Raw genomic sequence first — 25,486 nt, 5'->3', positions numbered from 1 at the left:
AAACCTAGGCATGATGTCACTGTCCTCCAGTTGTTCTTCGATTTGCTAGAGCGGGCCCAGTAATGTCTCCATTGGAGACTTTGTTGTTACTGTGTTTGGCATATCGAATACGTCACGGGGAGCTTGCCAGGCTCTGCCGTGTGGGCGAGATGCTCTCGGTAGCTTGCTGGGCTCTCCGAGAGGGGCAGAGGAATTGAACTCGGGTCAGCCATGTTGGCTGCGTGCAAGGCAAACGCCCTACCGCTGTGCTATCACTCCAGCCCTGACAAAGATTTGTCGAGAAGACGGTCCTCCAGGCAGTCCACTAATGGGACCTCTGGGCTCCTGGAACCTGACTTAGTTGTATCAGATCTGTCTGGTACTGCTCATACAGATATAAGGCAAAAAGCAGCAGAAAAGAAATAACTCATCTCTGCTGGAAGACATAGGCAGTTACTTTAGTAACTATACCAGCAATCAGCAAACCCAGAGGCTAGCTCATTCCCTGACTGTACTCTCACAGCAAAGCTGTTCAATTCCTTTCTTCCAACTTCAAAGTGAAGTTACATTTCCTCTTTCACAATTCCAGGGCTATGCTGAGATTAAATATAACTTGAGGCTGGGGTAAAAATGATGAGTCTCACAGGAGAGAGTTTCTCAGGGATGGTGAAGCAAAGACTTACTAAACATGACTCTGTATTTCTCCAGCTGGTTGGCCTGGGCAAAGACAGTGGCTTCCGATATCAGCAGCTTCTCCTGGAGGTCCTGATAGTGTTGTCTGCACTGGGCCAGCTGCGAGCGCAAGTGCTTGGTGGATCTTGAAAGGCTCAATTCTGCCTGGGCCCTCGGATCACAGGCCTGAGGCTGGCGGTCCAGCTGTGAACGGAGTCAGCAGAGGGGTCAGGGGAGCGCTGGGACATTCCCCAAGTAACCAACTCTCTGGCCCGTCCCCTTCTGAATGAACCCTGCAGACTCCATTTACAAGACAGTCATGGTGCTCCTCCTGGCATGTAACAGGTCTTCTCTATCCAGACAACTCATGACTGTGGTCATGTTGGATTCACCTGTGGTGTCTGCAGCAGAAGGCACATGCCAATTGGATCGCTCAGTGAATGTCAGTTCAATGACTTCAGTCATTGAAGAGAAGGACTGGATTGCTGCCTGAACTCTGCCCCTGTGGGTGTCTCAGAACCCTTGGCATTGTCCCTTTTATTTAATCCTCACAAAGACCTTTCCCTTCAGCAAATACAGACAGCCCCGTAAAGGACCTGGAATAAGCCGTGATGAATGTCAGTGAAGAGATGTTATCACATACCATTTGTTGGGACTGCCTTAAAAAACCCATGCGTTGCTGAAAGTAGACTATAGACCAAACATGATTGTCACCTATTGCCTCTTTTGCAAACCACAACACCCAATAAGAGAGAGAGAGAACAAAAGGGAATGCCCTGCCACAGAGGCAGGGTGGGATGGGGGATATGGGGGATGGGAGGGATACTGGGACCCGTGGTGGTGGGAAATGGGCACTGGTGGAGGGATGGGTATTTGATCATTGCATAATTGAAACCCAAGCACAAAAATTTGTAAGTCTACAACTGTACCTCATGATGCCTTACTAATAAAAATTAAAAAAAAAACCATGCATACCTACGATGCAATCAAATGCAAAGACCTGGTTTGGGGCTATCTTTCCTAACCATACTGAGCACCTATTGGGAGAAAACTAGATCTCATTGACTGGCATGTTATCTGGAAATAAATACTAAAGAAGTGTTTAAGAGATGAATGTTTACAAGGTGATGCTGTAAATCCTTTCCAATGGCTGACTGAGTGAAAATAGTTATCACTGCATGTGATATAAAGGTGCCTTTTGCTCAGTACCTCCCAATGCACAAGGCTTAAACTGTTTATTTATTTATTATTTTGTTTGTTTGGAGCCACACCCAGTGTTTCTCAGGGATTTCCAGTCCTGGATCTGGCTCAAGGATCACTCCAGCAGGGCTCAGGAGACCATATGGTATTCTGGGGTGCAAACCTGCATCAACCACGCGTAAGACAAATGCCCTACCAGCTGTACTATCTCTCTGGCCTCTAAACCAACTGTTTCAAGCAAAAACTGACACCTCCGGCCTTTCCCCCTGGGTCTTTCACGCCATCTAAGCATCTAAGCCCAGACTTACTTGGACATCCACGGTGAGGGCGGCCCCCAGGTCAAGGCTCTGGGGTCGTGGGCAGGGCTTCATGGTCACATCCTCCTCTTCCCGGCATCGGTACCTCCCGGGAGAGCCAATTAGCTCTGTGTTCATTCTGTCGATCTCCTTTGTCAGATGCACCAGGAGCTCCGGGGTAAGTTTACTATTCCCTTCCTTAATGTTCAGCACCAGTTGTTCTTTGAGGAGGTTGATGATATTGTGCGCATTTTTCAGTTTTCCCTGGAGCTTTCTGAACTCTGCTTGGAGTTGATTCTCACTCGGATTCCCTTTGGCTACCACAGTATTCACTGTCACCTCGCCCTTCTCCTTGTCTTCCTCAATCTCCCATCCATCAGACATTGCTTCTCCCATCTGCTCTTTCAGCTCCGCATTCTCAAGGCAAAGGCTCAGCATAGTGTTCCTGTGGGAAACACACATGGTTGGAGGCGGGCCGGTCTAACACTTCTGACACTCTTCTCAGGACTCACACGAAGCCATGGGACACTCAGAGACACACAGCGCATGAAGCAAACTCACAGACCTGGACAACGCCCTTAACAGTTTAGACCAGGAAACCAACCCAGGAAGAGTGAGAAACGTGCCTGCACTATCGAGGACTCTTAGTTGGACAGAGTGTCACTAAAAACCTCCAACTTAGTACGCCCAGCCTAGCTGCCTTTACCTGCGCCTCATATTCTTATTTTCAGTGGCCTCTGGAACTCAATGACACTACTTACTCTAATAGAAACAAAGTAAGAAACTTTTCTGGTGGGGCCAGAGTGACCATACAGTGGGTAGGGAGCTTGCCTCACACGTGGCAGACCTGGGTCTGATTCCTGGCATTCCATATGGTCCCTTGGTCCCCACCAGAGGTGATCGCTGAGTGCAGAGGCAGGAGTAATCCCTGAGCACTGCCAGATGTGACCCAAAAAGGGGAAAAAAATACAACAACAAAAAAAGAAAAATATTGTCTGGAAAAAAATTATTACATGCTGTGGGAAGCCAAGAGCCCTCTCATAGACCCTGGCCATGGTTCCCATGTTAGGAACTGCTTGGGACAAACATTGGTGACAGTCTCCCAGGGCTTCCTGACCTCAGTGAATGCCTGATCTATAGAAAATAACATCAGGCTGACAGTTATCTTATCTGGCCTTATCTATAGTAACCTCCAGGATGTATCTACTGCCCTAAGACCCTTTGATGTACAAATGTCTACCCTGAATGTTAGGTAAAGCTCTTGTTGCTGACCTTATCATATATGGTTATATTGCTTCTGCTCCTGACTGAGCTGCCCTGACCCTATATAAACAGCCTGTATCCCTCAATGAAGCCTGTTCCTTTTTCTCTCTGTTTCTAAACTGTACTCTGTCTCTTGTGTCTCGTGTTCATTCGGTTGGTCCCTCCTTGCACCATCGAATCAATCCTCGGGCCACCTTCACGGGCCGGAGAGTGGTTACCGGGGCCCCCTGCAACATGCACTCTCTGGTCTGTTCTTTATCATCAGACAGTTCTCAACTGTATAAAAAATTGGGGACCTCTCCTGTGCCCAACCCATGCTGTGCCCCATCTGTGTTCTGTGATCCCTGAACACAGATCTAGGAGTAAGCCCTGAGCATCACTGGGTATACCCCCCACCATCACCAAAAGGGGGGGGAGAGGGAGAGAGAGAGAGAGAGAGAGAGAGAGAGAGAGAGAGAGAGAGAGAGAGAGAGAGAGAGATGTAGACCCAGAAACATGGAAGAAATAAATTACACTGATCAGAACTACAATCAGTTCTACTCCTGTATTAGTTGCTCTCTGTCTGGCTCCTGTCACAGATTATCTTCCTGAGACCAGCCACTGACCTGCCCAGCCAGGTGTCCCCAAAGCCTTTGCAATACTGCCAGATAAAACTTTCGAATTTGGGGAAGAAGTCAAATGGGCTCAGCCAGACAGTGATAAGAGTATGAAAGGATCAAAAGTCTAAGGTTTTCCCTGTAACAACACCCAGGTTAACTCTCATGTTTGCAGAGAACTTCAAGCCAGGATGGGCTGGAACGACAGCATAGTGGGTAGGGTGTTTGCCTTGCATGCGGCCAACCCGGTCGACCCGGGTTCTATTCCTCTGCCCCTCTCTGAGAGCCCTGCAAGTTACCGAGAGTATCTCGACTGCACGGCAAAGCCTGGCAAGCTCCCTGTGACGTATTCGATATGCCAGAGTTGCAACAAGTCTCAGAATGGAGACATTACTGGGCCCGCTCGAGCAAATCGATGAACAACGGGAGGACAGTGACAGTGACAGTTCAAGCCAGGATAATTTGGAGAAATGATGTGTGACCTTCTCCCAAAAGCCATTCTCTGCTCTTCCACAAGAAGCCTGTTCTCTCTTGAACACATATCTATCTCTTTCTCTCCTCTCACATTTCTAATGACATTTCTTTCAGTAAGAACTGCTTTGTTTCACTAAAAGAAACAAAAAACAAAACTGAGAATTAGGTGTTTTAAAATTCGGAGCAAGGGATCTAGACATGAACACTTAAGTAAACTTTGGCATGAAATGAGCATTGGAGGCCTGAGTTTTCTTGATTTTGGAATAGAGCATTAGTCCACGGGGCCATGAACCCCTTCAGTGCTAAAATTATGCTACTATTTAGTTATATTAGACTGGGATACAGTAGGGTCTGGGTTAGAAATGACAGATCTGCGCAGCTGTGCTCTAAACAATAGGCCATCATGACTATGGCCCCTGGGAATAAGTGAATCAGTGAACTCACTCTACATGGTCAACACTTTCCTTTAGTATTTTTTATAAAAAGCCATTAAAGACAGAATGGCCCACCAAGCCAATATATTTGCCATTTTTGTAAGTTAGTCACAGCAGGTAGGGTGTTTGCCTTGCACACGGCCAATCCGGCCGACCCGAGTTCGATTCCTCTGTCCCTCTCGGAGAGCCCGGCAAGCTACTGAGAGTATCTCGCCCGCACGGCAAAGCCTGGCAAGCTACTGCGATGTATTCAGTGTGCCAAACACAGTAACAACGAGCCTCACAATGTAACAGGGCCCACTCGAGCAAATCGATAACAACGAGAGGACAGTGACAGGGGCAGTGACAGTGACAGTAAGTTAGTCAAACTGAAATGATTAAAATTAAAATTAGGGATTCTTCTTGTAGGATGAGTGGTGCTGGAGAGGGCCACTGTACATATACCCTTCCTCAACCACGGTTCTGCACACAGCGAGGAGGCATTTTTCACACAGCAGAAGATGCACTTAGCAGGAAGCATTTTGATTTTCAAGATATCTGTTGGTGTTCCGGTAAACTCAAAGGAATAGCACCAAACAGATTCAGAAGAGGGGCCATAGGGATAGTAGAGTGGGTTAGGCACCTGCTTCTCATAGAGTTGACTGGAGTTCCATCCCCCAGACCCCATGTGGTTCCCTAGTCCTGCCAAGAGTGATCTCCGAGCACAGAGCCAGCACTAAGTCTTGAGCACTACTGAGTGTGGCCCAAACAAAGAATAAAAAAACTCGGAGATTTTCATCGAAGAAGATCAAGTGTTGCTTAATCATTACATTACAATACTGAACTAAGGCCATATTTATTTGAATAAGATGAATAAAACTGATAGTCAGCTGATATTGTTAGCTGTTCTTTAAGAACTTCTAGAGCCGGGGCTGGAGTGGTAGCACAGAGGGTAGGGCGTTTGCCTTGCACACGGCCAACCCAGGTTTGATTCCCAGCATCCCATTTGGTCTCCTGAGCACCGCCAGGAGTAATTCCTGAGTGCATGAGCCAGGAGTAACGTCTGTGCATTGCCGGGTGTGACCCAAAAAGAAAAAAAAAAAAGAACTTCTAGAGCCATCAATGCTACACCCTAGGAGATGAACCAAGAAGCATAAATGTCCTGGCTACAGCAATGCCCTTGGCTACGGCAACCACGGGATGCTGTGGGGAATCCCCAGGATGGAGGGTTGTGGACCTGCTGCCAGCAAGCCCCAGGCTGGCCGTGGCTCCTAGTCCTGCTGTGGCAGATAACAGACCCTCCGGTGGGTGTTTCCCTACGATGGAGGATATTAGGTGAGGTAAGGTCTGCACCCAGCTCTGAGAGGGCGACTTGGTGGGAGGAGAGCGAGCCCACCGCCCCAGTGGAGATGGCTGGAAGGTTAGGTGGGGAGGCGGTTCTCTGGGGTGAATATCCTACCTGATGTGGGCCACAGAGGAGAATCCTGCTTCTTCGATTTGAGCCTTTAGTTCCTTCAGCTCACCCTCAGCCCTCCTCTTCTCCTCTAAGTGCTGGTGCATCTCAGCCCTCAGGTGAAGCATTTCCTCCTGAAGACCCCTGTTACAGTCCCCTTCTGCGGAGGAAGGAGGAAGGAGGGAGACATTCTGGGTCTCCACTGCTGCCAGGCTTTTCTCCAAAGCCACCTTGATGAGCTGAAAGACAACGAAGGTTTTAAGGCGAGACATCAGTAAAGAGAATCCAAGAGGAACATCCACACAAAAGCATCCTTTAACGGTGTCCAAAGCCCAGGCCTAGAGAAACTGCCAGCAGGACTCCAACAGCCCAAAGAGCCCTGAGGGGCTGGCGGGGGAGTGTACTGGGCCAGAAGGGAGCATTGTTGCTGTGACAGAAGAGAATCGAGGCACCCACCCATGAGGAAAGAACACAAGTACATAATCAAATCAAAGCAATACTAACAATTGAAGCCTAACAAGAGTGGGAAGTATGGGGGCCACGGCCGCTTCCTTCCTGAGGAATCATTAGGCTCCATAGCACGGGAGTCCTTGTCTACGAAGATCATGGTTGAAGACCTCCTCTCACAAAGCGTAAGGCTTAAGGCTAGGTCTGTATCCAAGACTCCCAATAAAGATGGCAAGAATGAGTCAAGAGTCAGAAACAGAATTGGAAGGCGGGTGAGATACAGCAAGTTTCACTTGCTCCGGGTGACACACAGCAAGTTTCACTTCACTGGAAGCCTGAGAATCACACCTATATCTGCTGCGATGTCCCAGTGAGGCTTCTGTGTCACAGCAAATCTCACTTCTGGGCCATTAGCCTTGAGCTGGCACTGCCAACTAAACTCACTTTAGAAGTCTACGGAAGTGAAAAGAAAATAAGACAGAAACAATGTTTTAATATTCCAAATTACTTTTTTGGCGTTTCAGTAGATTCAGATAAAAAAAATTTATTCAATGGATTCAAATAAAAATTTAAAAAAAATTCAGATAAAAAAAATTCTCACTTTTTCTCAAGTGAGAATTTTTTTTTTTTAATTTCCAGGCTTTTATCTCAGATTTAGCTCCTACTTTTACCCAATTATTTTTTAAAATGCAGAAACCAAACTCTACTATGACAATTTACTATGTGTACAGTAATTATTTCAGTGTGTGAACTTCTTGACCACGTATCTCGTATTAATTTTAATACATTCCCATCTCCCCATCTCATATTGGTTTCTTTTAACTCTCAGTGGCACAACTTTAATGTTTTACTTAAGGTTAGTTTTGATCTAATTTTTGACCTCTCTGCCATAGCTCTTTCTAGACCATGGAGTCTGTAAATAATGTGACTTGTACTTGTTCCTTAGAAATTCCTTCTGACTGTATAGAATTATTTCCTAATTGTCAGAGTCATCAACATATTTGACCTATATCTCTGTAAGTCATTCAGTGGTCATGAAGGAATGATTTGTTTCACTTATCGGCTTTATACTTTCACTCAGGACATATAATTATTGAGCAAAATGGGGCCAATAATTGGATCAATAATTGACAGATCTGCTAGGCACAAAGCCATTGGTCATTGCTCTGTGTAGAGAGCATGGAAAAAAATCTAGGCTACGAGTACATAGGTGGGGGAGTTGGCTCCAAGTGTGTATATATTTTGGCGTTTGATTTGGTAGAGATGGGCATCTATGGCTACGAAGAAACAAAAGTTCAGACCCAGTACCTCATTTCCTAAGCATCGATATTACTTGGGGCTGTGAGTCTAGGCATATCGAATACTCTGGGTAGCTTGCCGGGCTCTCCGAGAGGGGCGGAGGAATTCGATATGCCAGACACAGTAACAACAAAGTCTCCAATGGAGACGTTACTGGGCCCGCTCGAGCAAATCGATGATCAACGGGAGGGCCTTTACTTTACTTTACTTTGTGAGTCTAGGATTTGGGAGCATCTGCTGATGTCTGTCTCTGTGGCTCCACTGCCAGGCATGTTTGCCCTGGTGGCCATCTCCACAGGTGCCACTAAGTACTTGGAATGAACAAGATGGACTGGTTTGAAAACCTCATAAATGCCGAGACATTATCTTTCTATATAAACGCTTTCCAGAGAACATAACTAAGCAAAATGTTGCCATCAGCTTTAAATACGGATAAAACATATATACTTTTTTAAACCTTAAATTTTTTGCTTAAAATTTTCTCTCATTAATCTCTCCAATCCAATAATATTTATTTTTAAACGCCTTCTAGATGTATGTTATCTTCTATTTAAATATACCTAATTTCCTTTTAAAAATTAAGATCCTGTGGAATATTAGCACTAGAAGAGACATTAAGTTCCACTTTTAAATGTGAAAATGAAGACCAAATTTGTCCCCAGGTTAAAGTTGGTTTTCATACTTCCCATGGCAAAGGCAGTTTAATTTGGGTAATTTGTATTTAAAATTTAAATATATTTGTGAGAAAACCAATTTTACATAGTATATTTCAACCTAGATAACATGTGGATTTTAAAAATACAATTTAAATGTAAATGTATGAGATATAAATCAGAATCTAGCTCTTATTTTGTTAGTTTTACCTCATGATCTGTGGAGAGGGAATATTCTTATTTTTTCCATAAATAAAACTCCAGGGCTTCTGGTATGTTCTATGAATCTTTTAGGTATATTGGTAATGGTCTCCCGTGTAGGTTCTGTTCCCAGGTATACTAAACTATCTGTTTTATTCCTTCTGTGGTTCAACTCAAATCTTTGGGTGCTAGGTTCCCATCTGTCCACAGAAGCCTGCAGATCTAAACTGTTTGAATGAAGTTGCTTTGCTTTGTCCTACTAATCTCTCTCATAATGTCAGTTTTGAGCGTTAAAGGCATTAAAAGATGATTTTTTTTTCTCCAGGTATCTAATATAGATTTTAAATTTGTTTAAGAATGAAATTTTGTAGCAGGTTAATTCAAGACTTCCTGATGTGGGTAAATTCATTAAAAAAAAAAAAAAGAACAAAGCAACTTGGTCTGATCAAAAGGCACTTCTTGTAAGGAACACAAAGCAAAACTTTTTTGTCAGGGGAAATGTGTGTGTGTGTGTGTGTGTCTGTATGTGTCTGTATCTGTGTGTGTGTTAGAGAGGGAGTTTGGTGTCATGAATAAAGTCTACCTTCCAAAGACACAATAACAAGAGATGCTCAGAACCTTATTTTAAAGGACCATTTCCCTGGAAACAAGCAAACACGTTTTTGAGAATCTGGACACAAAACAGATAGCAAATGAGTTTTATTTGATTGGTAGCAGGAAAGTCACACCCTCAGACTTCCAATACAGAAATATAAATTTACAACGGTTCATGGTCCTCTTACCAAAAAATGGAAGATTGCTTCTCAAGAAAAGCTGACAGAAAAATGAATAAATGGTGTTACCCAAAATAGTCTTCATCCAACCAGTATATAATTTGCCTCTCATGAGTATATGCCCATGATATACATGATCCAATAGTCTGTTAAATCACAATCAATGTTCTCTTCTGCCAAAAGGGCAGTGATTGCAAGGAGAATACAAATACCCAGCGACAAATATTTAATCCATCTCAAAATGTTGTCTGGTCACTTGATCTATGCTATGCTTAAGAAAGAGATTGAAGAAGAAATGATTTTACCAATTGCAACTGAGATTTTATACAACCTGATATTGACTATAGCAATAATGCTCTGGCTCTCTTATTGTTTGCGTCTCCTGTTTAGAGTTAATCCTGTCCCACAGTGACAATAACTGAAAATAGCCACCTGCAGACTTTCCAATTTAGCTCCTCCTTAGAGTGAACATTCGCTCATCCTGCATACCGTTCTCTTTTACTCAAGATCATCAGTGAAAAATGACAGGGATCTAGGCTGGGGGCGGGGGGAACTGTGTCCATAATAAAAGTCACAAGCATCAGAGAACTCCTACGTAGCCATTCGAGCAGAAGCAGAAGTGTAGATCATGCAGAAACTCAAGGGAAAAATAAGGGTCAACTATGGCTGTAACAACAACAGTGGGATCTCAGGAGAAGGTGAAGACACGTATGAAGATCTGAGGGATCCCAGACAACTCTGAATCTTTAGAAGCCAAGGAGTTTGCCAAATTCTGAGAGATTTGGAGACTTGCCTCTAATGTTGCTTTGTTAAAGAGTTGTTCTTCTCATACAGGAGACGCAGAGGCAGGACCCAATTTTCTAATCACTCCAAGGAAGCTAGCACTGGGAAAGCCCAGTAGAATGATAGATATCAATCATCCACTTCCTCCTTAACAACTCAGAGTCACACGAATGGTCCATTTAGAAGTGCTGAATGTCACAGGGCAAGGTGGGAACCCATCGGAGAAATTTCAGTGTATACCATGAGATCCCCGTCAGTGACAATCTCTGAGACATCCAACTCGGGCTTGACAACATGTTGGTGATATTTTCACTGCGAATTTGTGGTAAGTTTTTCAGCCTCAGGTACCAAGTGTTGACATTCCGTAGGTCTTGCTCTTGAAGCACCATCTAATGATCACTGATGTGTCACAACCAGGATGGCTTGTAAAACTGCCCAACAAAGTTCTCTTTTATACAACATTTCACAAAGAAATATGTCTGCTCTCAAAGCATCCTGATCCTCTTGGAGTTCCTCAGAGAGCTCTCTCCCGAAGCAAGTCCTCGCCTCTGCCACCTTCCCAAGGGATCTTTCAATGATTCCCTGTCTTCTGTGGAATGTCTCAGCTACAAAAGCCCAAGAGGTGTCTAGGGTCTTGTCGTAAGTAAGCAAGGAAGCATTCCTTGGAAGTTATAGCTATAAAGAATACACAAGGACAAATGCAGGCATCAAGGGATAGAGAGAAGGAGACAAGAGTCAAAATAAGGGTGGGTTGGAGAGAAAAATGGAGTGAAGACAGAAGGTAGGAAAGAGACCGAGAATCTCAGGGAGGAAAAAGAAAAAGAATGGTGATAAAATGGTATCCCTCACTCTGGGCCCACAAGGGTGAGGGCCCAAGGCCCCAAGCCCCCAAAGGGTCTCGCACCCATGGTCCACATAACCTGACTTGAACTTACTTGCTGGTGGCTATTGTGTGCAGCCTCTTCCTCAATACTGTCAGTGAACTCAGTGCTTGCATCTTCAGTGTCGTCTCCCGCAGCGGTACCTAAGAAGGAAGTCCAGAAGAGAAAGATGATTCTTTTCACAGGTGGTTTCCAGATAACAGCTAAAATTACACGCCTTTTGCCACTGGTCTCTGATTTCTTCTACCACATACATGCATCTTAACCAGCAGGGAGGGCGGAATTAATGTGTCACATGTATAGGGAATCCTTCTGGCCATATCGCTAAAAAATGTCCTTGAGCACTGCCAGGAGTGACTCCTGAGTGCAGAGCCAGGAGTGGCCCCTGTGCATCGCCGGGTGTGACCCAAAAAGCAAAAAAAATAAATAAATAAAAAATGTCCTCACAGAAACTCAAGTGTATGCCTCCAAATATCAACAGGCATTGACTCACAGGTCTGAGCCCACAGAGCTGACTTGCAGGTAGAACTCAACCACTTCCAGGAAGCCTCCGTGATTGCCCGTCCTGCCACAGGCTAGCTGGGCTAGCGACATAACAACTTTCAATTTTGTAACAGGGGCCACTCTGACTTATTCAGTATTTTCTCACCACTAAGATGGTCTCTGACTTCCTGGAAAACCTCCTTCTCTCACACTTTCATTTATTTATTTATTTTTGCAGGGTGGGGAGTTACACCCAAGCCCAGTGCTTACTCCTGGCTCTGTGCTTAGGTATCACTCCTGGCAGGACCCAGGGGACTTTGTAGGGTGCCAGGAATCAAACTCAGGTTGGCCACCTGCAGGGCAAATCTCCTACCCGCTGTCCTCTTGCCCTGACCCCTCATACTTTTCCATTATTGGTATCAGCTCTATAGGGGTGTCCAGCAGTAATTGAAGTCAAGACTCAAGGCAAAGAACATACGAGGGCTAGAATTTCCTGATTTCTTCTTACTTCTGCGTCCTCCCCATCTCTCAAAATCATGTTGAATGTCAATGTCCTTTGCCTACAGAGTTCCTTCAGGGACTGTACTGACAAAATGAACACATTCTTTCACGTCACTAAAACTACAACAGTGACTCTAAGACACAGACGTCTACATCAAGTTCAAGGGGCCAGTACTTGTAGTCTGTACAAGGCCCATAACATATCAACAGACCTTTCTGCATTTCTCTGCCTGTAATGACCACTGCAGTAGACACTAGTCACAAGTGGTCCTGAGCACTTGAAATGTAAGTAGCATGATTGAGGAACTGAGTTTATAAATTTAATTTAAAATGTCCACATGTGAGTAGGATCTTCAATATTGAGTATCACCAAGTTAGGACATTTCTACAACTGTTACAGTAATATTCACTTTTAGATTAATACTTGTGGCCCACAATACTGATTCCTTCTAAAAGTGTAAAAATTTATAATGGTGTGACTGGAGTGATAGTACAGCAGGTAGGGTGTTTGCCTTGCACATGGCTGACCCAGGTTCGACTCCCAACATCCCATATGGTCCCCCGAGCACCACCAGGAGTAATTCCTGAGTGTGAAGCCAGGAGTAGCCCCTGTGCATTTCTGGGTGTGACCAAAAAAAGCCAAAAATTTTTATAATGGTCTATTTGGACACCAAAGAAAACCTCTTATGACTTTCCCCAGGTTTTATAGAACACTGTTCAAGTAAGAGAAACCAGATCTGTTTTGACAACCAATAGCTTTCGACTCATCCTCTAACTAATGACTTATGTGGGTAAATGGAAACTACACTTTGTTACACAACTAATTCCGAGCAGGGTTGTGCCAAGCAGAGCTGTGAACAGAGTTGTGTCAAAATTTCAGATATGGGGGCTGGAGCAATAGCACAGCTGGTAGGGCGTTTGCCTTGCAAGCGGCCAACCTGGGTTCAATTCCCAGCATCCCATATGGTCCCCTGAGCACTGCCAGGGGTGATTCCTGAGTACAGAGCCAGGAGTAACCCCTGAGCATCGCAGGGTGTGACCCAAAAAAGCAAAAAAAAAAATAATTTCAGATATGGGCTTTTTAAATTTTTCTTTTCAGAATTTCAGATATGGGTGCTTTTTTCTGATGAAGACAAATCAGATCTTTAGATTTACTTTTTCTCTACGTACTACTTTCTTTAACCTACTCCCGAGTTCAACATTCAAGGATGAAAAGCTCTGAGTAAATAAGGAGCATTCACTGCCCACTGGAGATAAGGTGAACAAGTTTCGTTCACATCTTTCTTCTATTAGCGTCTGAAAATACATCCCAAAATACTTACAAAGGTTGAAGCCCATTTCCTTAAAGTCCTAAAGAAAGTAAGTGTATTGTCCCAACAATTTATCTTAAAACTTGCTCCATACAAGGGGTCAGAGGGACAGCACAGTAAGCAACAAATAAGAAGTTGTAATTTTTATTAGAAGTAACATGCCCACCCACAAGTCGCCTCTACCATTCAGAATTTTGCGGAGGTCTTTGGAAGACAGTGAGCAATAAAAATTTCCAAAATGTGCTCCTTCTGAGAATACTGGTTGCATAGAGGTGAACGATGCCTCTCTAAGCAATGGTTGCTTTGGAAACCCACAGACCAGGATGCTAATTAACTGAAGCACATCCCTGCCATGCTAATCTTACTTTGGGATAATCTTCCCTTGTCCAACAGTGAGGCTATGGACTTTTACTCCTGGAAAGAAAACAAAAATGCCCCAGAGATCATGAAAACATATTTTCTACATTTTCCCTTCTGAGCACTGAGCTAGACAATGATTCTCTGGTGGAAAACTCTTCAGTTCTGTGAGGTCAGGATCTTTGTCCCTGTACTGTGTCTTGGAGGATGTAGAGCTATGTTAGGCCCACACTCCGTTATAATCCCTTTACTGAGTTACAGACAAAGAAAGTGGGAATAAGAAAAGGTGGTTGTCTGGTTTTGAGACACTTTCTGCTTGCCACTTACCTTGGCCTATCTTTCTGGTGCCACATTGGCATTTGAGATAATACTCCCTCTAGAGTGCTCTCAGGGGCAAGGTGGCATGGCTTTAATTTCCGGAGTGGAGTAAAGGCCAAAGTGTCCCTCTCTCACACTGCCACAGTAGGGGCCCATTTCTGCTCTCCATATTGGTAGCCGGCTTTTGGGATACTTTAAGGAGTTCTCAGACTTTTACCAATTTGAATGTGTGCTCTTGTGTTTTGTCTTGTGTTTAGGGCTAGAATAGTTGAAAATATTTTACGGAAAATACTTAAATGTGTAAGTTACACCATCCAAGGTCCTACATATCAGTTTACATTAGGCAGTCCTCTTTCTCTACCATTCCTCCTTCTGGTGCTGTTTTTTAAAATAAATGAGAGATAATTTCTCTTTTGTGGAGGGAATACCATTTTGTAAGCTTTTATAAGGCAACAGGAGGCTAACTAGGAAAACTAATTTTACTATCATCAGAACTAATTTGGATCACCTCAAATTTCCAAATTCAATTAAGGGAGTACATAGTAATGAATGTTTATAAATGGGAAGAAAATGGTCTATATCTTAAGAAGAAATCTGAATTTTGGCCCCAAATTCTTAAACTAAATAGACTGATCTTGGAACAGAAGTAACTAGGAATTTTTTTTCTTTGGTTAAGTTCCATAAATTGCAACATTGCTTAAGTGGCCTAAGAGGCCCAGCCTAAAATAAGGCATTAGGCAAAGACATAAAAAAAGAACACTTTTCGGATGTGTAATCTCACTAAAACTCTGAACAGTATTCATCTTTTAAGAAGAGTCCAACTAGTCCCTGTTGGTTAGGCAAATGAAGACATGTGTGGACTCAGGCCATCCTGGGAGAACAGGGAGACGAGACTCCTGCCCTGGCCTTGTGAGTTCAAGATCTTGCTCTGCCAAGAAATTCTTCCTAGGGGATGATTGTTTTCCTCCAAGAACTAAGCAGGTCTGAGGAATGTCAATGCCCACCAAAACAAAGGGCTCTTCAAATCTCCATCCTGCTCTTGACCATTCTCCTTTAGCACGGAGAGCAAGAAAAAAATTGTGTTTAAGTAAAGCTTTTTTGAAAGTAAATCATATCCATCACAATCCCTTAAGAAAGAAAATTCAGATTCCTTCTTCCTTCCTTTGATAACAGAAATTAAGTCCAAAGACAGTCACTCACTCCAGAGCTCAGCTTGACTGAAAAGTTTACTAAAATGATATATAATCTAATTCTCCTCTGAGGGGGAAAAAAAGAAGAGTTATTTTCCTATTTCCTTTATCATACTATTTTTGCAAGGGGGGGGAGTCCTCTCAAGTGGTGTTCAAGTTGCCCAGGGGTCAGTTCTGGTGATTCCTGGTCGCCCAGGCTGGCCTGCAGTTCCATGCCAGGGGCTGAGTGTGCAGTGCTGCCCCCTCCTGGCAGGCACAGGGACTTCCAGCCACGCTCAGAGGGGGGTGTGTGGTGTGTGTGTGTGTGTGTGTGTGTGTGTGTGTGTGTGTGTGTGTGTGTGTGTGTATGGGGGGGAAGGAGGCATCCAAGGCTGCTGTAACTTTTTTAATAATAAAACCATACTTAATATGAAGTCTCTGATACTTTTATTGGATCAGTAACAATTTTTTTCAGGTCTTAACTAAAAAAGTAACTCGATTCTAACACTTAACAGTGTTAAGTGTTAACACTTGCCATCTTAGCACAAAAGTTGAACACAACAAAGTGCCATGAGAAAAAATGGATGGTTCAGAAGAAAATCTACAGCTGACTGTGGTGGGGGAAAGTTCTGGAAATCACTGAATGCAATATTTTTCCCCCCCAAATGCAATGTTTGTTTGTTTTTCCAAATGCAATGTTACTGCATCATTTGATATGTCACTTTTTCCTTCATTTACATTGTCACTGTCACTGTCCTCCCACTGTTCATCAATTTGCTCAAGTGGGCCCAGTAACATTGTGAGACTTGTTGTTACTGTGTTTGGCATATCGAATACGTCACAGGTAGCTTGCTGGGCTTTGCCGTGAGGGCTAGATACTCTCAGTAGCTTGCCGGGCTCTCCGAAAGGGGCGGAGGAATCAAAGGCAGAGGAACTGAACTCGGGCGACTGGGTCAGCCTTGTGCAAGGCAAACGCCCTACCCGCTGTGCTATCACTCATTGTCTCTGTAATTTTTCTTAACAGTCCTAGAATCAAAACATTAAGCTTAGTAGCACTGTACTGTAGCATTGTCCTCCCACTGTTCATTAATTTGCTCAAGCGGGCACCAGTAACGTCTCCATTGTGAGACTTTGTGTTACTGTTTTCGGCATTCGAATATGCTACGGGGTGCTTGCCAGGCTCTGCTGTGCGGGGCAGGATACTCTTGGTGGCTTTCCAGGTTCTCCAAGAGGGACAGAGGAATCGAACCTGGGATGGCCACATGCAAGACAAATGCCCTATCCACTGTGCTATGGCTCCAGCCCGTAGTTTATTATCAAATTGATAATACTTCATGGAAAGGGAAATTCGTGGTTTATATTCATGACTTGTAATATGTACTTGTATGTATAAATACTTAGTTACAAACTGAGAGATGGGTATTTTAGAGTCCTGATTTTGATCACTGTGAAAGGAATCACTGTCCACTCATGTCCTGTACACCTACCTGCATTTGCTAGAAAATTATAAGTCATTAAAGGAAACAAAGAAATCTACTGGGTTCAAGGACTCAACACCCCAACTATATTATTTTAAACCAAGAAATTTTTGATATTACTAAACTTTCTATTTCATCCTTCCTGTTTCAGCAAAACAGTTTGAGAGATTTTTTATTTCTGAAATTTGACCTTAAATGCCCAAAAGAAGGAATGCAAAAAAGAATCAGTATGCAATGTTATAAGCATAACTCTCACTTGATGTCTGGTAAAATTGGTATCATTGGTCCTATAGTTTTGTGTTTCCTTTTAAGTCCTATTCGTTTTTGAAAGTGAATTACAAGCACTAAATTTTTCATTGGGAAAATCATCCTGGTTCTTAAGACTCTACGGAAAGAAGCTGACAACTTACCTTCTGCCAGTACTCAAATACTTTGTGTTGCTTTTGCTGGCAGTGCTCAGGATTTACTCCTGGCTCTGTGCTCAGGGATCAAGGCAAGCCCCTGACCTGATGTATGATCTCTCCAGTTCCAATACTCAAATACTTAAAGGCACAATATTTGTCTTCCAGTCACAATTAGTTTATCAAAGTTAGTGCCTTATATATCTGGTGAGGGCAGCTTTAACCCAGTTCCAAGACTTAGAAACCAATACCCTACCGAATCATTGCACTGCATTGTCCTGCTAACTCATTCCTTCTGTGTTTTTATTACTGAGTTCCTTTCTGTGAGCTTAACTTTCCTGTTGTCTGCACAGGATTTATATCTCAATACTATTAAGGGAGAAAAAAAGCTTATAGCTTTAATTTCAAAAGAAGGAAAAATATTTTGTACCTCACAAGATGTTAGCCTGAAAGAGAGAAAGCTAATTTCAATAAATCTATGTATAGGACAATTTGTGTAGATTCTTCTTCCAACATTATGATACACTTCCCTGTAGGGCACTGATTGCAGACCTATAAAATTACTACCTGATACTCTAGTTTAAAGAAGCATCTGGGGTTTTTTCCAGGGAGCTCAAATGTGACGCTTTCCACATTAAAAAAAAAAAATGTAGCTATCAAACCAGAAAACAATTTTAAAATTCACAATTTTAAAATTAAGCTTCAATCATACAGCTTAAATCTACAATAGAAGAGAATATGGGGAAATCTGTGATAATGACTTTCATTTCACAAATTAAATAAATCCACAGGTAGTTTCTTTTAACTCTGTCATTCTTTCAGTTTTGTTTTGGAGGAAGACCTAGAGCTGAAGGGGCAAATCCCAGCTGATGGGTTGCTCCCAGTGTTATCTGGGAAACTCTGTAATGCCAGGTTTCGAACCCAGGGCTCCTGTGTGAGAAGCATGAATTTCAACCCTCTGGGCCATCTGCCCTGTCCTCAACCCTGTAATTCTAAGTACCAAAGGTTTCATCTACTTCAACCATTCACAGCCATTAACATTTAAGCAAATATTAACATTTTCTAATATCCTAAAAGTAAATGACATTTAAAAGTTTCAATACAGATTTTTGAAAGTTTCAATTCCCTATTTCCAATTAAATACGGTCTAGATGATAATTTATTTCATACACTTTCTTTCAAGGCTTTTTATTCAAGCACAAGCTTTTGTTTTAAATTCAAGCACAAGATGCTTTAGCTCAAATTATTGTAATATTGAAAATGCCTCGTGAAGGGGTAATAATCCAGTCAGAGAAGACGTCTGTGCTCCTGAAGAGAGAATAAAGTATTATATCATGCTAAAAATGACCGCTGATGGGGTCAATTACAGCATTATGCGTTTGTGTGTTATAGAACAAAACTCATCAGAATCATATTCTCAAATAAAATGCCAGCAACCTCCTCCAGACAGCATTACTTTGCAAGTCACATTCTAGGTCTCAAGACCAGAAAATTAGCTTCGGTATCATCTGTGGTTAAAATTCTTATCTTTTATCACTTAATCACTTAATTTTCTAAAATGTTTCCCAAGGATCAATATAAAAGGCAAGTAATTAAGCACAAATGACAGTCTGTCTTTTTAGGACATAAATTATGACCAGAATTGACTTTTTCCCTTCCATCTATTCTGATAATTTTTCAGTAGGAAATTGGATTTCTCACTATTCATTCAGTTATTTGTAATCTTCCAAGATGCCAAGGGAAATTCTTGTTCTTGTTGGAGGAGGATAAAAGCAAGAACTACAATTACCACAAACTATAGTAATTACTAATGAGCCACTAGAACCGAAGACTCACTCATGGTTGAATGTTGACAGAAAAAAATTTCACTAATAAAATCAAGGGTATGTTTATTAAAAGTCTTGGTATGATGACAGGACAGAAGAGTTTCCCAGTGGGTTGACATTTCTACACCACAATCACCTTCCCTCCCTATTTCTAGAAAGTTACAAAAAGTTTTGTGCAGAAAACTGCCCTAAGATTAGAAAATTAAGAAAAGCGTGTGATTCTGCATACATTTCCTATCTACTTCCTTAAATAGTTCCTCTCTCCACCAAATGCTATTAATACTGGAAAGCATTTCCATTATTAGGAAGGGTATTGACTATCAATCTTTTGTAAAACATTTGATCAAAACTCTCCAGAGTGTTCCTCCAGTTGAACATTTGCTTCTCTGGCTCGTGGGAGGGATGCTCTGTGCCTGCTATAGGCATGGCCGAGGTTACAGAGATCTGGATGGAATTTGAAATGTAAGGGAAGTCACGTCAACACATATGCAAAAGAAATAAAAGTGTTGCATAAAAAAAATGAGGGTAAAACAGAAAGATCATTATGCTTCACCTACTTAGAGAGTCACATAAGGGTACAAAAATGTCCCAATCCTGTTAACCTACTGACATGTTTAAAAACTGAGATATTAGCTTCTAATCTAGGAATCTGATTCCAGCAGAAATAAGAAACCTCATGGACTGAAGCTTACAAAACTCCACGTAAACTTTGGTTAGTTTTTATACAACTGACATTTAAGAAATACAATCTCCAGTCTCCCTTTCTTGACCCATCTGATGATGCCATAAGGAAGAAAAATAACCATCAAAATCTACCGAATGCCACTAATGAATGAAAACATATAATAAACAATACTGTGACTAAGAGAGTTAATTGGTGAAATACTGAATTAAAGGGAAAATACTGCATTGGAGATTATCTTTTTATATAGAGAATTCTTACGATTTTCTAATTTACGAATTCTGTGGAGGACCTCAGAACTTTCTTCAAGTCCTGTTCTGATTAGTGAGATATACCTTGGTTTCAACGAAGCTAAAAGATCACTAAAGAAAAATTGTTAATGGACTTGAATCTACACTACTCTAGTAGCACGGTCTCACTCAACTATCTGTTAACAAAGGAAGAGGTCAAGTTTTGCCATAAACACCTTAGTAGTCTAGCTCTGCTCTTTAACTTGGTCTACCAATTCTTCCAGTCTATACTTCTAAGGATTATACCACTTTTGCAAGATCATTCTTTTTCATTTGTTTTTTGGGCAAACCCCCAAATGCTCAGTTCCTGGCTCTGCACTCAGGAATCACTTCTGGCAGGGCGTGGGGGACCACATGGGGTGCCAATGATCAAACCCAGATCGGCCACATGCAAAGGGAGTGCCCTACCCGACAAGGTCATTCTTATGGACTCTAAATCTGTTTCTCTCATCTTGAAACTCTCTTATGATTAACATATTGCTCTGAGTAAGAAGCAGCTGACTGAACGGCAAAAATAATACACACACATGCAATTCTGACATGGAACATATGAGATGGACTGTGAAAGTGGAAGAGGAATAAACTTTATTGGCCATCGAGGAGGTGACGGGATAGGGCAGAGGCGCCAGGGAAAGGCATGGACGTGGGAGGGGAGACTGAAATGGAATGATTAAAATTCATGTGAGTACACCTTGTAACCTCTACCATCCAACTTAGAGCTACGGATAGGGACAGGGAAATTCATGTAGACTAAAGTGTTCTTTTGTTTTTGCAGCTGATGTTACTCGTACGGGTTAGTAGGTCACCGTTTAATTCTGCCAAAGTCAGTCAGGGCTCTCTCTCGGGTTAGTGCAAACAAGGGTTTTGTGTTTTTGTTTTGTTTTTCCATCCTGGGCTGCAGTCTGCCCCGCCAGTGCTCAGGTGGCATGCTCGTGGTGAATTCGCACACTTGGCAGTTGCCCACCTCCAATGGCTGCCAGGGTCTCCAGCCTGCTTAAGCGCTCCAGGCTTCTTCCGAGGACTTCTTCGAGCCGACTGCGTAACACCTGCGCCCCTTCCAGTTCCACCTGCAGAGTTCGGTCTCTCTCAGAGCTGGTTAAACATGCCACATGGAAGGAAAATTGATTAGCCATCGACTGAAACGAGCCCACTGATGCCGCCAACGAGACAAGGGTTCTGCCGCACTCAGAGTCGGGAGAGTTTCTAAAGAAACTGCTGTGGAGGACACAGAAGTCACTGTTGTCGTGCTTACGTTTACTGTGGGTCGATTAGCAATGCCTGGTCATTCAAAGTTTGTTCTCTGCTGCTAGATTCTCCACCGGTCTCCTAAGATCAGAGTTTCTAAGCTTTATGCCACACCTCTATTGCTCACAAAAGAGAAGTTTCATTGTGTAGTAAGAGTGTTACTGCAGAAGCAACACCCAAGAAAACCTAAACACAACTGAAGCAAGTAGAACTGCAACCAAAGACATTTGTTCTCTTTACAAGCACTTATAAATACACACAAACCCCCCACCCACCCTGCAAAAAAAAAAAAATCCAGTTCACTTAGACTGGATCTCTCTCCCTCTCTCTCTCTCTTTTTATTTTTTATACTTTTTTTTACTGAAGCACTATGAGATAGACCTTTAAAGAGCTGTTCATGATTGGATTTCAGTCATACAGTATTCCAACACCGCATCCCTCCACCACATTTCCCAATACCAGTGTCCCCAGGTTCCCTCCCATCACCCCCCATTCCCCACTCCTGTCTGCCTCTATGCAGGTTTCTCTCTCTCTCTCTCTCTCTCTCTCTCTCTCTCTCTCTCTCTCTCTCTCTCTCTCTCTCACACACACACACACACACACACACACACATGCACACATCTTTCTCTCTCTCTCCTCTTTCTCTCTCTCTCCCTCCCTCCGTCCCTTCCCCAGTTCTGGGCATTGTGGTTTGCAATACTGACACTAAAAGGTTATCAAGAATATCCCTTTACCAACTTTGAACTCTCAGTTCTTGTCCAGAGTGAGCATTCCCAGCTATCATTGTCATCTTGTTTTCTTTAATGTCTTACCTACTCTCAGCCCCTCATACCCTTGTGGTTAGATCCAACCACTGGCCCAGACTGGATCTCTTGAAGAATCCAGAGATCCTTCAAAAAGTCAATACAGTCCAGTGATCTTATTGTACCTTTCATTTGCCCTCAAAGAAAACAGTCTTAAGCCTAATAGTAAACTAAAAGATCTTGAGTGATAAAAGAAGAAAAGAAGGAAAGGAGGTGAGAAGGAAAGGCAAATGAGAAAAACAAGGGTCTATAAAACAAGCCACAAAGATAGAATACACATGATGAAAAATCAAGAGGGGAAGAAAATATATCCATCGTGATGACCATCAGCGGCCCTGGAATGATATTAGCCATTTAAACATATTTTCTTTAGTGGTACTCAGCAAAGATCAGAGCCCTTCATAGACCCAGCCTATGGACCTGACAGGAAGTGGAACAGGGAAAGAATGGAAAAATACACTACGCGATTCATATATTCGAGGCATTATTTCGGATGTCCAATGCATCCCAGGGATCTCTGCAGCAGCTCTACGAAAGAAGTATCGATCCTGACTTCAGCTCAGAGTGATTCACAGAACAAACAGCAAACTTTCTCTGTCGTCCCAGCAGTCTTCTCTGCTCCTTCTCCCCCTCTACAAGTGCGTGCATCTTCACTTCATGAGACAGAGTGGAAGAAACAACCGCCACTCTCTTACCTCTCGGGGTGCGCGTGGAACTTGACGAGGCTGCCGTAGAGCTGCCTTTCTGCCTGTAAGGCCTCGTTGAGCCGGCTCCGCTCATCTACAAGCCCTTCCAGCATCAGCAATAACTGAGGAAAGAACAGAAGTGATAAACAAATTGAGCCACGAAGCCACAGGAAATCCCGATAAAGAGACCAAAAGAATGCAAAGAGGTAAAAAGGATGCAAACATCTACCATTACTTTAAAAAAAAATACCTCACTTTTTATTACTGAGAGTTTTACACAGATTTAGTTTCATCGAGTCTTCTTATCTTTGAAATTCTGTAACACATGATGCAAGTTTGGGAGCAGAACAGAGAAACAGAAACACAGAAAAGAGAAGAGAAGGAAGGAGAGGCAAGAGGAAAACAATAGAACCTACTAGTACTTTTCACTCAGTCAAGAACCTTCCACGTACTGTAATAAACTTACTATCCAGTGGGGACAAAAGACGTTCATCAATCATAACCATCTGTCAGCATGACCTCAAACGCAAGCTACAAAGAAGACAAACTAAGGCAGTGTATAATCACCAAACGTCTTGATGCTAGTGCTCAATTTCTTTCTTTTTTTTTTTTTGTAGGATTACTGCTATTTATTCAGCCATTGATTAGCTGATTGAATTGGGCATGAACTCCACCTTAATTTTTTTAATTTTTTTTCCTTTTATATTTATTTATATTTATTTATTGAATCACTGTGGGAAAAGTTACTAAGCTTTCAGGTTTAAGTCTCGGTCATACAATGATCAAACACCTTTCTCTTCACCAGTATTCACATTTCACCACCAAGAACCCCAATATACCCGCCTCCAAATGCCTGTAAGGCGGATGATTTCTACTTAACTCTTCTCTACATCGATTACATTCATTATTTCGACAAAAGATGAAGTGCTCAACTTCTGATTCGAGCGTGAGCTACCAGTGATATGTGCAGGAGCCGATGTGTTAAGGAAAGTGACCAAGTTAAAAGCCAATTTAGAATAAAGAGTGAGGGCGATGATAACAAAGACAGAAGAGGTAGGCGAGCAGGTCTTATTGAGAATCTTAGCTCTGAAGAAAGGTCAGGTACGGGGTCCAATCTACAAAGGAAGTACAGAGGTTGAAAGAGGACATCTGGAGGTCAGAGAGGCAGCACAGCGACTTGGGTGACCGCCTTGCAAACAGCTGACCCAGGTTCGATCCCAGGTACTTCCAGGATTGATCCCTGAGCACACTCCCAGGAGTGACCACAAATGGACAAAAAAAGAATATCCATGGCCACTGCTGATCAAGGGTAGAAGCGACAGAGAACAAAGAAAAGTCTTCATAAGCAGCTGAGGTTGACGATTTTTGCACTGGTTCATTCACAGTGAAATATCAGGTCTGTTTTCAAGGACTCACTTGTTGTCTTCGGTTTCCTGAAGTTTCTTGACCCTGTGATTCTACTGAAGCAACTTTTTCCCGAAGAAGTAAGACTTCTTGGGTCAGGCGTTCCACAGCTGGTATATCTTCTGGATCGACCAGTTGCATCTGCAGGTCCTAGTAAACAAAGCAAGTATAGGAATAAAGATATTATTCAGCAAAGGAGCAAATGCCTTTGAAATAATCAGACGGGCCTTCGATGAGATATTGATAAGCTCAATGTATACAGGGGAGGGGGACAGAGTAGGGGAGCACTGGGCAGAGCTGCAGTGCTCAGGTGTTTACTCCTGGTTCTGTGCTCAGGGATCACTCCAGGAAGGGCTCAGATGTGGTGCCAGAAATCAACGCAGGTCAGCCACCTGCAAAGCAAATACCTTACCCACTGTGCTATTTCTCTGGCCGAAGCACTGTGAATTTAATGATACACTCTTTATGAAATACTAGCAAGTCAACAAACATGATCTGGGCCAGAGCCAATGCACAGCAGGGTGGGCGTGTGATGTTAGCCTTGCGTGGCCCCACCAAGTCTGCCAGCAGTGATTCCTGGGTGCAGAGAAAGGAGTAAGCCCTGAACACAGGTGGGCACGACCCCAAAACAAGAAAGCTAAAAAAATGAAAAAAAAAAAAACCCACAAAACCACGCTACTATTAAGAGGCCCAAAGGAACAGTGCATCAAGAGAATAAGCACTGCCTAAGGGTCACAATATATCAAAATACTGCTTGAAGATGCCCTTCGGTATTTTTTGGTGCCGCAATCATTTCCAGGCATCTTAAACAGCGTGAGAGACCTTTATGAGATCCTCCTTGAGCTGCATGTTCCTGGTCAGGGACTCCAAGTCGGCAGCCTGCACCTGCAGCTCTTGCTCCTGCACGGCCACCATGGACTGGAGAGCAGAAAGTTCCATCTGTGGAGAGATGAAATCTTCAGGTCAGCGTCTGCAGAATGGTCGGTGTCACGCTTACATTGTGCAAACACAGGTGTTGTTCCACAATTAGCCAGTAATGCAAGCAAAACCTAGCACGTGAATTGTGCACTGCTTGATGAGATCAATCAAGCACAGTGTGGAACCAGAGGCTGGTCTCTGCCAAACTGTAACAGAAATTTTAACGATGCCT

The 25,486-nt window shown here is 43.0% G+C and overlaps 1 protein-coding gene across 19 annotated transcripts in view; it reads right to left on the bottom strand.

Annotated features, from left to right (window-relative positions):
* Positions 1 to 25,486, bottom strand: part of LOC130028593 (myomegalin) — a 179,565-nt gene that overhangs the window by 37,616 nt on the left and 116,463 nt on the right. For 18 of the 19 annotated variants that reach the window (XR_008793282.1, XR_008793304.1, XM_056120254.1 and 15 more), the window contains 8 exons: positions 25,159 to 25,275; positions 24,349 to 24,486; positions 22,942 to 23,054; positions 21,163 to 21,290; positions 11,438 to 11,526; positions 6,353 to 6,585; positions 2,160 to 2,592; positions 663 to 855 (listed from right to left, as the gene is read on the bottom strand). Coding sequence is in view for 17 of the 19 variants with exons in the window: in XM_056120254.1 (XP_055976229.1) it covers positions 663 to 855; positions 2,160 to 2,592; positions 6,353 to 6,585; positions 11,438 to 11,526; positions 21,163 to 21,290; positions 22,942 to 23,054; positions 24,349 to 24,486; positions 25,159 to 25,275 (1,444 nt within the window). In the remaining 2 variants the exon portion in view is untranslated. Of the gene's footprint in view, positions 1 to 662; positions 856 to 2,159; positions 2,593 to 6,352; positions 6,586 to 9,630; positions 11,178 to 11,437; positions 11,527 to 21,162; positions 21,291 to 22,941; positions 23,055 to 24,348; positions 24,487 to 25,158; positions 25,276 to 25,486 lie in introns of those variants that run through there. The other variant, XM_056120355.1, reaches the window with a different exon arrangement.

This window comes from Sorex fumeus, unplaced genomic scaffold (assembly GCF_029834395.1).
Source record: "Sorex fumeus unplaced genomic scaffold, SorFum_2.1 ptg000001l, whole genome shotgun sequence".
Lineage (NCBI taxonomy): Eukaryota > Metazoa > Chordata > Mammalia > Eulipotyphla > Soricidae > Sorex > Sorex fumeus.
Note: the sequence above shows the minus strand (reverse complement) of the source record. Positions and strands in the feature narration are given on the sequence as shown.